Below are 16,999 nucleotides of genomic sequence, written 5' to 3' on the forward strand. Positions count from 1 at the left end.
GACTAACTGGATTAGACCCCTGGCCATCATATAACCCTGACTCATGCTTTAACCATTGTGCTACCAAGTCAACCATTGACTGTTTTGGACAATTATAGTATTTATGTGTGATATTTGCTCATATCTGCTACTTTTCACTGATATTGATATCAGTGCACCTCTAATACATATAAAGTTTATTGTTTCTCAAATATTTGATTTCATCAGACAGACTACATGCAATATTTAATTACGTGTGCAGGTGTAGTTGGTGTACTCATTGAATACATGCATCGAGTAACATTAAGAGCAAACAATTTAATGATTGTGTCTAAAATAAAAACACAGCAGAAAAAAATTTAAAAAGAAAACTTATATAGACTCAGCAGTACTAGATCTTAACTTCTCCAATTCTGTCCATTCTTCGTCGTCATAAGGTGGAAGTCGTTGAAACGATTGATCTGCTGAGTAAGCTTTTGTAAACGTTTGTTTTCTGGATTGCCATTGTATGGCACTAATGCCGTTTCCACGATGACAGACTTCATAAGCCACTGCAGTGGCGTGGTCTAATTTTCCTGGTAAGTTCTTTAATGCCTTCTTTACTTGACGATAGTTCTGTCGTCGTTCCTCAGGCGTACAGTCATCTGACAGAACATTTTCTTCCAAGTACAACCTTTGTTGGTCTGTGGCAGTCACACAAGAAGTTATAAGATCAACAGCAACATTGGCAGCTGTAATGAGGGATATATCATTGTGTGAATATGTATGTATAACATTTGTCATATGCTTTAAAGAATGTGCGTGCCTTTCTGAAGGGGTTAAAAATGGCAAGGGTTCCACATGGTCTTTGCCTAAGGAATATGGGGTTGCATTATCTGTAGGAGTGTCAGGATCAGAGTCATAAGGAACTTGGTGCATGCTTTTCATGGACTGTGCCTCTTTCCGAACAACAGGATCAAAATTGTCAGAAACACCATCAGTGGTGAGAAATATGATGTCCGATTCTTCCACTGGTGCAAAGATAAGGAACAGATTCTCCAAATCTGGTTCAGTGCCAATATGTGGTCCAAGACACCCCCCACAGTCTCTCATGTCTCTTTCTGATCCAACATGAATCACAGATGTTAGTTCTTCTACTACATTTAACCGCCGCCTGTAAACATATGCTAAACTGTCTCCGACACTGACAAGGCAACAGCCCCATCGGGTAGGTCCCTTTGGAGGCATCAGTTCACACACAATGGCAATACATAGTGTAGTTGTGGTGCCCTCATGCTTTAGTATGGACTCCTGTGCAAACTGAAAAGATCTTAGCAAAGTGTGAAAGATATCATGGGTTGTACGAGGGCCATCAGATTTGCTGCTAAAGAATTTATTGATGATATGCGATAGAGCCCCATGAATAGCACATCTGGCAGCCAGGCGAGGTTTATGGCCCCAGTTCACACCATCGGCAATGGCCAGAATACTACTGTTGTCATGAACCACAACAGCAAAAACATCAGCAATAGGATCACCACTGTGCTTGTTCTTTCCTGGAATTTTATCATACAGTGAGGCAGAAGCACCATCAGCAAACTGTTTCCCATTTCTCCAGTTTACAATACCAGCTATTGGTTGTCCATCATCAGGAAAAGTGTCAAGCAGTGGATCTAGTTGACACATGCCAGCATTAGGTCCAGTGGAGGCTGACCACAGATTGCAGCCAAGTGGAGCAACGGGTATCTTGGGCATATCATGGGCGTATTTTCCATCACAAATGTGATCAGGAAATACTGCATTGTCTGGCTTGGTTATTTTGCTGGCCACAGAGCTACATAAAAACAATGAAACACTAGTACACACAAAGAAATTCAAGCCACAAACAACCACCACACTGAACCCTTGCTTGTTACGGCTATAGCTATATTTGTATAAGTATGGCCCATAGCTTAAACCAGGAGCTTATGAGCTGCCGAAGGAGCATGAAACTTACATAGCCTGCTGGGTGCCATCAAAATCCAAATTCATTAGCGATTAGTTTCCATATAAGGAAAGTAAAATCTCATTAATCAACGCCGTATACTAATTGTGCGCGACACTTGTAGCAATTTATTCAAAAAAGTGACATAATTTGGATTGTGATGGAACCGAGTTTCATGCTCTTTCGGCGGCTCATAAGCTCCTGCTTAAACCAATCATTATAGGGGCACCTCTGGTCCTTTAAGTAACCTTGATATATATACTTGAGTATACAAGAATTACATAAATTACTATTGACTGTACACATAGTTTTATATACATGTACACAGATTGCATTACTATCATACAGTACTGTAGTACTGTGTAGTAAAGATCGTGGAGGTTTGGGCTTTCTTGCCCAAAAAAATATCACCCAAAAAAAGCCAGCCTCACTTTTTCTTCATAAACAAGCCCAAAAATGAACCCCAAACAGTTTCTATGAAATTTTATTTAACTGAACTTTCTGCTAACTGACTGACTGACAGACTGCACCAGCCAAGCATAACTCTACAATGGATAAGGCTATATATGTGGGCTTGATTTCTTCAGTTAGACGTCACTGTATCCTGAGACATGCCTTCTTGTCAACTGCAGTAAGTACAAATCATGGACCTATACCTTTGTGTCCTCGCTGACAATGCAAGGTGTTGATTCGCAATAGTGCAATACGGCTTCATCACTCTTATATATTGCCAATATTTCCTGTAGTGACTGAAGTAGCCATTATGCTCCGTTTTCAGCTATGTTCTGCCTGTTACACAGCATTGTAAATGACCAACAGTACAAGAAGCATCTCTGCAACCAATTCACTTTTCAGCAATTGCAAGTGTTCAGACACTAAATTTACTTCATGGCACCATTCTTTCTTTTGATGCTGTATGTGCGGGTTGATTAGTGTTATAAAAAGTAAACAAGTAGAAGAAATTTTAAGTTGGATAAGGGATCAAATGAACTAGGGATTAAATTAGTATATCTGCAGGTATATGTAGACTATCTCTCTTGTTTCACTACTTTTACTTTGATCCCTGTTCCAACCTATCTATTTGTTAAAATCAGCATTATCTCATAACTACAATACCTTTTCCAATAGCCAAACTGTTCCACATAAAGTTGCCAACTCCCACACTGACTTTAACTGATTGTGTTAGGATAGCAAAACAAGTACATAATACTCTAGTGTTGTAGTCAAAGAGAAATACTGTAATTCTACCTTGCCTAGTTTCTATTACACACACACAAGCTTTATTTTCCTGTTTTCATTACTTCCGCAAACACGATAGCCTTCATGAAATGCTAGCTGTGAAAACTAACAGAGTAAACCATAGTACAGGAATTTCAATGTCAATGGTTAAAATACACTTATGAAAAGCTAGTGGACAAAATTAAATCCTGACAGATGTATGTTTAGTTGTATTCTGTTGAACTTAATGTCACAACCACACATACATCCTTCAATTTACTCTTGAAAGACCTAATTTTCTCTCACACAGTGTGGGCCAAAATACAGGATGTTGTGCAACAACATTTCCACAACATAATAGCCCTTCACACCATATCCCATTTATGTCATTAAACTGACCATTTAGTCCATCCGTAGACAAAAGACACCCCCATACTGGATCGGAAACTTCTAAGCATCGCCTAATCCATCCACGTTCCATGTACTAGTGGGACTAAATGTAATAAACTAGCTAGGTACTGCTACAGCTATGAAATATACGGTTTTAGTGCTGCACCGATAATCGGATTGGTTATTAGAAAAACCATACATTGGCTGTATATTTTCTTTGGCATCATACTGTAAAAAGCAGCACCTACTGTACAGATTATGCACCTATCAATGTTAAGCCCCACTACCCCCCTCCCGGGCTTACTAAGGGATTAGTGGGGGATTTTCGCCGATTTGATCAGAAATTTTGCCCCACTAGTGGGGCATTTGACCGTTCGAAATTTTAGGCGTTTGCTTTAGCTTGCGAGCTATAAGAATTGATCTGTTTCCTAAAGTTTATTCCAGCGATACTACATGGAGATTTGACCACTAGTTGTTCCCCAGTGGGTGGAGAATTTGATTTTTCAAAAAGTCAAATCCCCACCATTTCCCCCACTACGCCCGGGAGGGGGGAGGTGGGGGATAACATTGATAGGTGCATTACTGGTACTATAAACAAGAAAAAATGGTCCTTTATAATCAAATTTCTAGTACAATTTGTGGGAAGATAAGCATGCAGTACTATATCAGATCAGCTACAATTATCAGCTTGAAAATATTATCAATGTCTATTGTCAGAATATTGGCATGTCAGTCCAAAACCATAAGTTTTGGCCAATTCATAATGGTGTACTGATGTGTATTAGCTAACAGTTTGACAAAATTTACATGGAGGCCACCTGTATGAGTAGAAGGCCAATTGCCCTCCAAGAGACAATCCAAATTTAATAGCCAAAGCATTCAGACTGTATCCAGACAGTAAACCAGTGTACTTGAACAGGAAGTGCTACAAAACTTCCGGCACAAAATGTGGATTATAAACACATATACTGTAGATTTTTATGAGGACTATATGGGTACTTCAAATCCAGGTAGGGGCATTAACACTATAACATGTATGAACTCTTAACACAAACTCTTCTACATAATTATACAGGGGTTTCAGTACTTCTTGCAATATCGTACAAAATGCATAGTGACACATGCGTGTTTGAAAGGGATTTATCTGGTACTACAATGGTGGTAGATACCTACATCATGCCTCAGGCTGCTGTACATGTGACAAATTTCTTTAATATGCTTTAACAGGTATGGTAGGATAGGTTATTTCACTTCGAGAACAGCCAAACAAAGAAAACACGCATGCACAACCACACTACACAAAACTGCAAGAAGTGCTGAAACCCCTGTAGCACTACACTATCAGACTACCACATAATCAACAGTTTATACAACCCCATGATTCACACTGCATGTTTAGCATTGCAACAGATACATGTATATGTAAAACTTTTGCAGCCAAAGGGATTTTCTCAAGCTACTTGCAGTACCATTTTATTGTAAACAGGTGAACAATATGAATACAGAGGAGGGAAGAAAATACTATTATGCATGCCAGAGTTAAATATTTCATGTTCTACATAAACAGCACCATCAAATGGATGATGGTAACATTCAGTGAGCTATGCAGAAAATATTAACATTCACTCCCCCCTTCCCATGTGGAACTAACAATACACGCTGGTAGAAAAGCAACAAAGTTATGAATGATATTGTTGTCATACTATTTAACAAAGTACAGCATTCTAACAGAACTACATCCCATCCTATGCTGGTACATTCTACTTGTGCACACTTTCAATGGCCTGGTTGTGTCAGGAGCAATGAACACATCTAAAATTGTGATATAGTAGAAAAACCTCTGTATGGCATGAGATTTTTGAGAAGTGCTTTCTCTCACCAATATTCTCAAAATTTATAGCAACCAATTCATCGAGCAAGTACATCCCATCACCCAGCCCCATGTGACCAGACTGCAATTTCAATCTTATCAGATAGAAATTACAGACTTGTGAGAGAAATCAATGACATACTTGTTAATATTCTTAGGAGCAGCATCAAGGACATCCAAAATGCCACAATAAAGTCAATGACACAGCCAGATTTAATAATTTTAAGGTAGATTAAATATATTTTGCTGTTTGTTGTCAGTTGTATACTGTATAGTAAATTATTAATAGTGAATGATTTCTGCTTAGAAAATAAGCATTTTGTGTAGTACATTAATCAAAGTAGGGCTCTAACCCTTAAAGGCATAAACTTGTGTTGAAACAGTATATAGCATAATAAGCCAAGTGAGATACATATTGTACATGTGCCATATATAGCATAACATCCCTCCTTTTGTTATATACACTTTCTATTTTTTTCATAAAGAACCCATCAAGTCAGGAGGATGAGACTCCGTATATATAGTACAGGCCAGGGCAATGCTATTGTTTAGCAGATCATATGAATGACAGGGATTACATAAAATAGCAATATCACACACACACACACACACACACACACACAGATATCAACAAATAGCAGGAACAAGTTACGTAGACCAGCTCTGAACATCCGACAAAAACCATTGAGAAATCCTCTGGCCTTTTTCATGCATTTACATATTCTACATGTGCAAAAAGGGGGTCTAATGCAGGTTATACATATCTAAGTCTGTGCTGCAATTAAAAGTTCACTACATCTACAACGCACAGCTTGCATGCATTGCATAGGCACTCTCCGTGGCAAGTAAAAATTGATCCCGCCCACCCCGTAAATCTACAATTGTTGTAAGTTCTTACAATAGGATAATCCAACAATAGCACCATAAAACAACATACCTTATCGCATGAGACACCCGCGAATACCATTTGTTGGCTACGGCACCTCCCGATTCCGCCATTTATGAATGAATAAAATTAGCACTGTTTAACACCAACACAACTTGCTAAAAGGTTTTGTGCTCACTGCCATATCACTGTATTAGACTAAACTGGAGGAGGTAGCGACTTTTATCGGAATCGTAACAAGTCTGGAAGTGACAAATAAAACTACAATATTCGGAAGTCGATGATTTTATAATAAAATTATCGACATCCGCCAGATTTGAAAATTTTTAGGACACAGTCTTGTCACTCACTGCGCGGGATTTTTGGAAAAGGAAGTAGCGGAAATGTCTGAAATGGATGATGAGCCAGCGAAGGTAGCTACCGTACCAAAACAGGGAACGCCGGAAGGTTAGTTTCTAATTATCGCGCTTCATGTTAGATGGTGGGTGTATTGTAATTTGCTCTCTCCTGTACGAAGTAGTTTTAACAGCAAAACAGCTGTGTACGCCATGTAAAAAGGTCAATTGTGGAATAGTTTACCCCCACCTGTAGTTGATTCTCTCACACTTAATGATTTTTGTATTAACTTAGATACTTATATGCATAACACCTGTGTGTTATAATCTGTCATTGATTCCTGCACAGTAATACTAATAATAATAATAAGTGATACTACACATAAGAGACTATTGTTAGTCCCTTCCTTCACCACATTCAAAAAATCGGGCTAGTAAATTTTTTTAAAGATACTAATTAAGACTGATAATATAAATAAACACTTAAACAGTGGGCAGAGAGGCAAACTCTGCCCAGTCCTGGGATGATGGTATTGTTGCCATTACAGAAGCAGCATTGCCACGTTGAACATCAATGGCAACCTTCTGAATCAAAAATTGGGTGGCCCTATTATCACCAGACTGTTCCATCACCCGGGAACCTATCCGCCTCACTAATGAGCGTACACATGATCCCCAAGCACCCAAGATCTCAACACAAGAGACTATAATTTTTAAATTAAGAAAGTATATTTTAATGAACCGTGTATAGAGACAGCAGCCCATGGTATTTTTTTTAAGAGACTATAATTTTTAAATTAAGAAAGTACATTTTAATGAACCATGTATAGAGACAGCAGCCCATGGTACAATTTTTGACCTCCCTAAGAAAGGTAGAGATCATGATGTAGCAAGCTTGCCTGTACATTAGAAGGGAAATGGTTAAGGTACGAAATTCTCATAGATTCTGATACCAAGTTGCAACCACAAATGCTGTTGGCAACTTATTGTCTCGAATTATGGCCCGGGCGTTCATTTCTGTCAAGCAACTTTTTACCCTGGCTACTAAACGAGACCAGCAACTATGCAAGACCGGCATTTATATACCTGATCAGCATTCACAAGTCAACTTCATACCTTAATTGGTGTTGTACTCTCCTTGATGTTTCCCTTAGAGTATTTCACAGATTCAAGACTCTATAAAATGTTCTTCACTTCATCGTTTATAACACTGTCTGGAATTGTTAAAAAAATATAATGACTGCACTAGACGTTTATTTGAGATCCAGCATTTATTTTTGTTATAATGCTGTATACAGTGCACCCCCGGCGACTAAATGGGACCAGGAGTTTATACGAGATCGACGTAATTCGTGGCAATAAGATATATTGACCTGCTGTTAACTGTTAAAAAAATTTCTTATAATAGAGCTGCTTTGTTTGTGACTAATGCAGAATCTTCTGTAGATGGTCACATACTAGAAGGCAGTAACAAGTGTGCATGCTACATGTGTCTTTGTGTACAATGTGTTATATGTACTCCATGATAAGTTTATTACCAAGAGTAACTAATAGTCACTTGTGGTTGTTTACATTTTTCTTGGGGTTATGTGGATGAGTGTAGTTGAGCTTTCTGCTTACAGGTAGGAGTGGCATCCGTGTACTGGCCAGTGATAACAGTTAGTGCTATTGCCTATACATACCTTGAGTTTTAATAGAAGTCATTGTGGAATTCATTTTGCTGAGTTGGCATATCCACTTTGTCACAAACCCATTTCCTCCTTAATTAAATTTTAAGCAAAAGTTTAAATGAAGGTCTCAGATACACCAATGATGTGTGTATTTTGGCAGATACAGTAACTGAGAACTGTACCCGAGAGCAATGATAACCTGAGAGTACTTCTGGTCATTGTCAGGTCCCTGAGAATCTGAATTACAAAGTTTTGGAATATTATAACAGCATTTACACACACAAATCACAGAAGCAGGCATTTATGGCAATAGTTTAATATTTGAAATATGTTTACCATATTTTCTCTTATAAAAGCATGGGCTTTTATTTCCTTCCCAGCATTTTTGACCCGGCTTGTAAACGAATAGGGATACCAGGCGTTTATTTTGGATTGATCGAACTCATAATACCTTAGCTGTAAACTCATGTATGAAGAAGCAGCAGCAGCAAGGGAAACAAATAAAGTCATACATTAGATTCAAGTAATAGCCCAGGCCTTTATTTGAGACCAGGTGTTTATTTTGCTAAGGTGCTGGAAACCCCCCAGGCTTATAATTGAGACAGGCATTTAATCAAATGTGGCTTTTATGCGAGGAAATACGGTAATATAATATAGGGATGGCTGTTGTTGTATGAACTGTGGCTTACATGGGTGTAATGCATTTCTGGTTGTGTTTCAAAACTGTGAAAGTTGTGTGGGACCGACCATTAGTGTATTCTGGCGGCTTTATTCCCTAAAAAAATGTTTACTGAAAAGGATTATGTTTCACTAAAGCAATCAGTATAATATACTATATCTTGCATGTATAAGCTAATACCTCCTCAAAAACGTAACAGTGACTATGATAGAAGTGGAACACCTTTGCCTATCAAACGGTACGGTTGTACCGTTTAAGTAGGGATTGTGGTGAATGTTTCACACGCTGCCCAAAATTCCGCCTTTAAAAATCATCCTACAGACATTTTACGAGGCGAAAATCACCTTTATAGATAGTACTAGTCCATATAATACATAAAACAGCATTAAACACAAAATACTTACAGGTGGCCGGATATAAAATTTTAAAAATCACCATAAACTCCAATTTTAGTCTCACTGCCTCACTCACTGCCTTACTCACTGCCTCACTCACTGCCTTACTCACTGCCTTACTCACTGCCTTACTCACTGCCTCACTCACTGCCTGACTACAGTCGCAAGCCTAGAGCCCAAACGAAGCAGCGCACGGTCACCATTTTACGCCACAACAACAAACTCACCGGTGGGATGTGCCTTTTGGGGTTCCGACAAGTGTACGCCCTGTGCGCCTTGTCTTTCCTTTTATCTTCAATCAGGTTGGTTGTCTTCTTCAAGCATCGAAACCATACCAAGGTGTTAATTTTCCGTATCAACACTTTCCTGTAGACACCACAAAATTATTTCAAGAAAGTGCTTATGCTGCTGAAAGAGCGGGGCGCATTCAAGTGTTGCACGTGAAATCTATGGTGAAACATTAAGGCTGCTGAGTTGTCACTTCGACTTTTGCCGATGCCTGGGCTGCAATCGACGAAGAGATTTGAGATGGACTGATACTCGACAATTTGTTCCTCTGAACACACTGACTCAGCCACTCAATGCCGGATGGTGAGATCAGCAAGTGATTCATATGATTGGATAGTAGCTACTCGAGTGGAAATTGTATTACTTCATCCTGTTAGTTGAGACTAAGCTCCACTGAAAGGACCTGTTCGTTCGAACAACTCCCAGCTGAGGTGAATAGAATGCGGACCATCGTACTGAGACAGGTCATAGATCTGAGTGCCACTGCTACTATGATCAAAGGTAAGCTATGCATGCTACTACGGGCCTATGTGCTTCCAATTTTGGCACAGTACGTATTTTAATAATCTGTAACTAGCTAGCTGTGCTACAACAAAAAACTAAACTAACTAATATTTTAAAAAATGAAGTAGGGATCTATGCAATAATTAGACTCTATTTAGACTCTATTTAGGCTGTTTTGGGTGGGTAATAAATCTCATATACTCCACCTTGTTTTCTAATATACTCCACGCCTTCAGGAATATAACATATGCTCAAAGTCTAGGTGCATCCAATCGCTATGCATTGTTCACATGCAGTGATTTAACAAGTGCTATTACTTTGTCACGTGAGGACGCATAGTTGCTATGGCGCTAGTATTATCGCAAGAAAACCAGTTGCTTTTACCGAGCCTACAGCAGAAACAGCTGTGGATGGGGTAAATAATAGTTATAGGGGCACAATGTGGAGTCTATGAAATTTTTAGACTACAACAAGTTTGATACTGAAATTTGATTGGCTGAAAACGTGGTCTCTAAATCTCGTAGAGCCACGGTCATGTCCAATAGAGACCACGCTCTGAGGCGATACGAAACACGATAATTACGCGCCTGTAACATTGGCAACGCATGGGCATTTAAATGGCTAATAACAGCCGTACTGAATTAGAGGGAGATGTAATGGGCTTGTTTGTACTAATCAACACTACATTACTTGCTTACAAGCAGCTGTCGAGGCACAACAACAGCAACAATGAGTTGTAGTCCACTCGCTGAGTCCAGTACTTCGATACATAGCACGCGCCTGTAACATTGGCAACGCATGGGCGTTTAAACGGGTAGCAACAGCCACGCTGAGGTCCCGCCATGTCGGGAGGTGTAGAGGGTTTGTTTCTAGTAATTAGCCATACATTTCCTATTTACAAGCAACTGTCAACTCAAGGTACAATAACGAGTTGTAGTCTAAATAAGTTAGACGTCAAGAACCACTGGGTTCTACGGGATTTAGAAAACCCTCAGGCCCTTAGTAGCGCCCTTGCTGCGCTCAGGCGCTACAGCCCAGGGCCTTCGAGTTTTCTAAATCCCGTAGAACCCTGGTTCTTGACGTCTAACTATTATATAAACCCGGAGGCCCGGGCTGTAGTGCACGAGCGAATTGTGCCCGTATAACTGCTTTAGACTCTATTTCACATTACACTCAGATTACTTACCTCATCCATGGCTGTTTCTGCTGTAGGCTAGGCGAAAGCGCCTGGTTTTCTTGAGATAATACTAGCGCCATGGCAACTATGCGTCCTCATGTAACAAAATAATAACGCTCGTTAAATCACTGCACATGAACAATGCATAGCGATTGGATAAACCTAGATTTTGAGCATATGCTATATTGTGCCTGAAGGCGTGGGGTATATTAGAAAACAAGGTGGAGTATATGAGATTTATTACCCACCCAAAACAGTCTAAATAGAGTCTAAGTAATCTGAGTGTAATGTGAAATAGAGTCTAAAGTAGTTATACGGGCGCAATGTGGAGCCTATGAAGTTTATAAACCCTCAGGCCCTTAGTAGCGCCCTCGCTTTGCTCGTGTGCTACAGCCCAGGCCTTTGGGTTTATAAATTTATAACTCCACATTGTGCCCGTATAACTAGTGAAACAAGATATGAATGATGGTATTACAGCATAGCTCGATGGGAAAGTCCCTACTTTGGCACATTAGGTATAATTTTGCTCAATGCCAAAGTAGGGACTTCCCCATCGAACTATGCTGTAATACCATCATTCATATCTTGTTTCACTACTTTTATTGCATAGATCCCTACTTCATTTTTAAATTTTAAATTAACAATTTTTAAAGTACTACAGTACAAATTGTTGCTAGTGATTTTAGGTGATGTAATCATGTAGCTTCATGTTCAACATTGCCATTTTTAGTGAAGTACAGTGGAACCTGTTAATCAGGACACTTGAAAATAAGGACACCTGCATAATGTGGACATTGGCCTGGAAAATCAGGACACTTTTGGTTGGTCCCAAGGTGTCCTTAATACACAGGTTTCGTTGTACACATTTGTTTTGTTTTCTTGTAATATCACACAGGCTTTGATGCATGTGTTTATGGTTATTGTTTAGAGGCAATACAATAAGTACCAGTACCATTTCAATGGATAATGCAATATGCTTATATGTAAAGAACTATGCTATAACATTTGTGCACAAGCATACGTACCTTCAAATGAAATTCGTATGTAAGTTTTAGAATATTTGCAGACGGTCCATCAGATATATTTGCATGGTGAGCGTCAATAGTAGTATATACATGTACTATATGACTATAATGATACCCATCCTCTTATTGGTTTAGATGATAGAGATGATGATTTTGAGCTAACAGCAGAGATGTTAATACATGGTAATTATGATGATGAGGGTACTTTAGAAGAAGAGGAGATGCTTGAAGACGTGGAGGAAGTGGGTAGTTCTGGAGAATTAACTGACCTACAAAAGGTAAAAACACTAGCTGGCTGGGTTTTGTGGGTAGTAAATGGTAACTTTTATCAAGAGTTCATAATAAAATATTATGAACTCTTGCTCTTACATGTATTTGACAGTAATTATTTGATACTTTTGACTACCGTATATCATGCGTGTGAAGAATGTACTTGCAGTCCATAGAGTGGATGTATATTGCCATGAATATTGCTATTGGATTTCCAACACAATTCTGTCAGTCTATATCTAGAACCATAGGTCTTAAACAGCATAAAACTAAGCTGTACCAATAATTTAGTTATACTACAATATCAAGTTGATAATGCCATAATTTATGACATAATAGTACCGCTCAGCATTATCAGGGATGGCCGACCACCTTTCTGCTAAAAAGTTGATATACTCTAATAGAACAGTCAGCTACTCTAATAGAGTAGTCAAAGAATGGTGCATCTAAAAGATTTTAAAAGTGAAAATGTGACACCAAACCTACACTTTTATGTTCTGCACCTTCTTTGATATACTGCAGGATGTGGTTGAAATCATTTATAGAGTGCGTGCACATGTAGCGGGCAGCTGAAATCCTTCATGTCAACCACTTCCCTACTAGTTTCAATAGTGTAATTAACTCATGTACTTAATTTCACTCACAACTTAATAACATAAGTGGTAATTTAGTAATTGCAATTAGTCATTGTATGTGTAGCTAAATATGTAGTTGTAATTACTTGTGTAATCTAACTGTGGGCAGTTCACCCACAGACACCCACAGACACCCACAGACCTTTGATTCAAACTTGCCAGTGTTATTATACAGTACATGGTCACTAGACACTGCATTACAGCTTAGCAATGATACAGTGTTTTTTGTTAGGTTGCTGAAGGAGTTTTTGGGTGTCATTTGTCATCATTAGTAATCTCTGAACATTTGCAATACAAACTTTTTGGAAGGGATTCTGCTCACCAGCGCCCCTCCCCTAACTTGGCATGATGCTTGCATGTCAGATTAAACTTTAAATGTACCATTTTGCTAACTCTGCTATTGGAACAGTAAATAAGTTATTATATTAGATAAAGTACTCAGGGCTAGAAGTTACTAACCTCTTTTAATGTGTTGTTCCATGGTCTGCTCAATGGTTGACGTACGTATGGTGGGTAGAAATACACATCCACGTGTTGCCCAAAAGTGGTCTTTCATCATAGAATACAGTTTAGTAGGTTGGTAATAATCAACTAGTCAAAACTTAGCAACTACACCTAGCCAGCTAGACTTGTAAACTAAAGTCTACGATGTAAATCTCAAAGCGTTTTGTACCTTTGTACTGGCTGAGCAAACCACCTTTCCCATGACTCGATTTTAGAATCATTGCTGTTAAATATGAGTTTAAACAATGCTAGTGGATACCCCTGAGGGATACTGTAATGAAACAACCAAGGGAAATGATTCGAACTGAATACAGGCCTGTGACACTTATATATTTTAAATCTCACAGTGAAATATAGCAGCTGTAGAAAATCAGAACTTTATATTAACTATTAACTAGTACAACTAAAAATGATTAATTTAGATATGAAGTTGAGATGGTGGTATATAGCTATGTGGAAAAATCCCTACATGGTTTTTAGTCCGGTAGATATAACTGAAAAAAGGGGTGAACCCGGAAAAAATTCGAAGAAAGCTGAATTTGGTATCATTAGAAAGCAAATTTTCGTAGAATAACATATTCAAAATCCCATAAAATCCACTTCAGAGAAAATTTTTTATGGCCGATTTAGTATTTAGCATATATGACTAGATTCAGGAAAGTGGATCTTCCACGCATATCCAATTTACCAACTTTGACAACTCGTAACTTCAGATTGGAAAATGGTATTGACTTGCAATTTGATCAGTAGTGAGCACCAGCATCACTTATTAGGTGGAGAAAATTTCAGATTGATATTCAATTTGAACACTAAGTTGTGGTTTCTCAATCGGATGTATTTGCAGACCCATTTTTGCAAATCTGGTCATTTGTGACCAACAAAAATGTGCTATCCTTAAATTATTTTTTCACAAGAAATAGTTTCCTTAGCACTTCTGCAACTCTCTCCTCCACATTTTGCAACACATTAATAATCCATGTTTGCAACAAGAGCATAATATTGCTACCACATGGATTTACAGTGGAAAGCTGGAATTTATATTGTACAAACTTAATTATATGATCTATGGGACTGGTCCCATGTCTATCATCATCGGTTGCAGCCTTAGTCCTTCTAGTTTCCAGCCCCATATTAAGTTCCCTCCAATGAATAACTTCTTGCATCAGCTAAAACCATTGATCCTGAAAGCTCCATCCAACTGCAAGGGTTAGCACACTTTCACAGCTTGCATGTGTAATAACTTTCTGATGCTACCATTTCCATGTACTTTGTTCTGTATACCTGAGTCTCCTCAATAAATCAGACTGATTCCCATCAAACTCCAACTTTTTCAACATGTGCAATTGTTGCATTATATAATCCATCATTAACTTTTCAATTGTTTGCACATCATTTGATTGCTGATTAGGCCTATTCAAATGTTGCGGACATTGTATCACAGCCACCTGGGAATGTGAAAAGAGGACCTACATATGTGCCCAATAACGTCATCATTTTTCCAGATCTTCAAATGTTTTACAACCTCTGAATGAAAAGAGATATGTACTTGTCATGTTCTGCTTCCAGTGTGCACCAGTAACACAAGAACTTCATTGTTGTCATCAGCTACAACATTCAATCTACTTCCTTCAATTGCAAAATTGAAATGCGCATTGGACCATCAGTATGTCAGAATCTCCATGTGTGCAATCAGTGTGTAGGGCTGGCAGCATCCCCAGGTATGTTATGGTACGTATGTGCCGGTGCAGATATTCAGTCAAGTGAATCTATGGAAGCATACAAAAACCAGGAAGTTTGAGCAAACATCAATTGATTGTCCAATATCTGAGAGATGATGGCCAGGTTGTGCATCAGAGTAATTTGGATACTGACACACTGATTGTTCAATGTGATCATGGATTAAAGTATGTTGCAGCATGTGGCAGTTGCAGGGAAGAGAGTTGCAGGGAAGAGAGTTGCAGGAAAGAGAGTTGCAGGGAAGAGAGTTGCAGAAGTGCTGAAGAAACTGTTTACAATAATCGTGACAAATATATTTGTTCAGAACTTACATGATAGGCACCTTTTTATTTCTATAACTAGTCTTATCCTTATTTCATACAGCTAATATTGATTGCAATGAATTTCTTATGAGAAAATATTTTAAGGATAATATGTATTTTTGTTAGCCACAAATGACCAGATTTGCAAAAATAGGTCTACCAAATGCATTTAATAAAGAAACCACAACTTAGTGTACAAGGTGAATATCAACCTGAAATTTTCTCCACCTAATAAGTGATGCTGGTGCTCACCACTGATCAAATTTCAAGTCAATACCATTTTCCAATCTGAAGTTATGAGTTGTCAAAGTTTGGTAAATTGGATACGTGTGGAAGAACAACTTTCCTGAATCCAGTCACATATGCCTCAATACTAAATTGGCTATAAACATTTTTCCCCAAGATGGATTTTAGAGGATTTTGGATATGTTATTCTATGAAAAATTTGCTTTCTAATGATACCAAAATCAGCTTTCTTCGAATTTTTTCCAGGTCCAACCTTAAATCTACTGGACTATTTTTACAGCTGTTACATTTCCCACTTAGCTACCATCTTTGATATCTCTTTTTTATTGCTGGAACCCTAGAATTAATAATTTTGTAATAGCATAACTTGACATAGTGGAGTGTGGCTGTGATTGCTTTATTAGAGTATCTTGATCTTACTGCTGAGCTGTGCAATAGATTAAGGGGCTCGGTTCAATCCCATGTCTTATTTTATGCGGCAAAACTGCAACTGATTTTAGCTATCTACATCCCGTATGCAGTGACAAACAATTTGTCTTGTTTACACAAATACTTGTATAGTGGGTTATTATCACTTGTGGAATTTCACACAAAATAAAATAATAGCAGTAGAAAATATAGTGATATCGCTTTTAATTAAGATAGGTGCTGTGGCAACACTTGCACCAAACACAGACCAGTTTTGTTTCAGCTAGCAGAGTAAAAACAAAGTGAATTGTGTGTGCTGGTGTTACCATTGAATTGCTTTTCTGTTAAATGTTTGTATCAGCTAGCCTGCATGTACTGGGAGGAGGCTTTAAGAGACAGCTGGACTCTTGGTAGCATAAATTGGAGCTATTTTTTGGTCTGAGCAAAGGTTGTTAGAGTCATGTGCACTTTTTGTTATCTGCCCTTTTTGTTTCGACCTTGCATTACAGCTTTGGCTG

General features: G+C 38.4%; 2 protein-coding genes across 2 annotated transcripts in view; one reads left to right on the forward strand and one right to left on the reverse strand.

Moving 5' to 3' along the window:
- Positions 1-282: 282 nt before the first annotated feature.
- LOC136256965 (PP2C-like domain-containing protein CG9801) lies at positions 283-6,607 on the reverse strand. The gene is made up of 2 exons (XM_066050050.1): positions 6,358-6,607; positions 283-1,792 (listed from the first exon to the last, which is right to left on the reverse strand). The coding sequence occupies exons 1-2, from the start codon at positions 6,417-6,419 to the stop codon at positions 352-354; spliced, it is 1,503 nt and encodes a 500-aa protein (XP_065906122.1). The 5' UTR covers positions 6,420-6,607; the 3' UTR covers positions 283-351.
- The window catches only part of LOC136256966 (mesoderm induction early response protein 1-like), a 53,377-nt gene continuing 42,907 nt past the window's right edge, over positions 6,530-16,999 (forward strand). Inside the window, exons 1-2 of the mRNA XM_066050051.1 lie at positions 6,530-6,753; positions 12,515-12,657. Of these exons, the coding sequence (XP_065906123.1) occupies positions 6,690-6,753; positions 12,515-12,657 (207 nt within the window). The 5' untranslated portion in view covers positions 6,530-6,689. The remainder of the gene's footprint in view (positions 6,754-12,514; positions 12,658-16,999) is intronic.

The sequence above is a fragment of the Dysidea avara genome, chromosome 5, assembly GCF_963678975.1.
Source record: "Dysidea avara chromosome 5, odDysAvar1.4, whole genome shotgun sequence".
NCBI lineage: Eukaryota > Metazoa > Porifera > Demospongiae > Dictyoceratida > Dysideidae > Dysidea > Dysidea avara.

Excerpts from the sequence above, each read along its gene's own strand:
- LOC136256965 (XM_066050050.1), bottom strand. The coding sequence starts at position 6,419 with ATGGCGGAATCGGGAGGTGCCGTAGCCAACAAATGGTATTCGCGGGTG. Across the intron at positions 1,793-6,357 it reads CGGGTGTCTCATGCGATAAG|CTCTGTGGCCAGCAAAATAA; the intron begins GTATGTTGTTTT and ends GTTTTTATGTAG.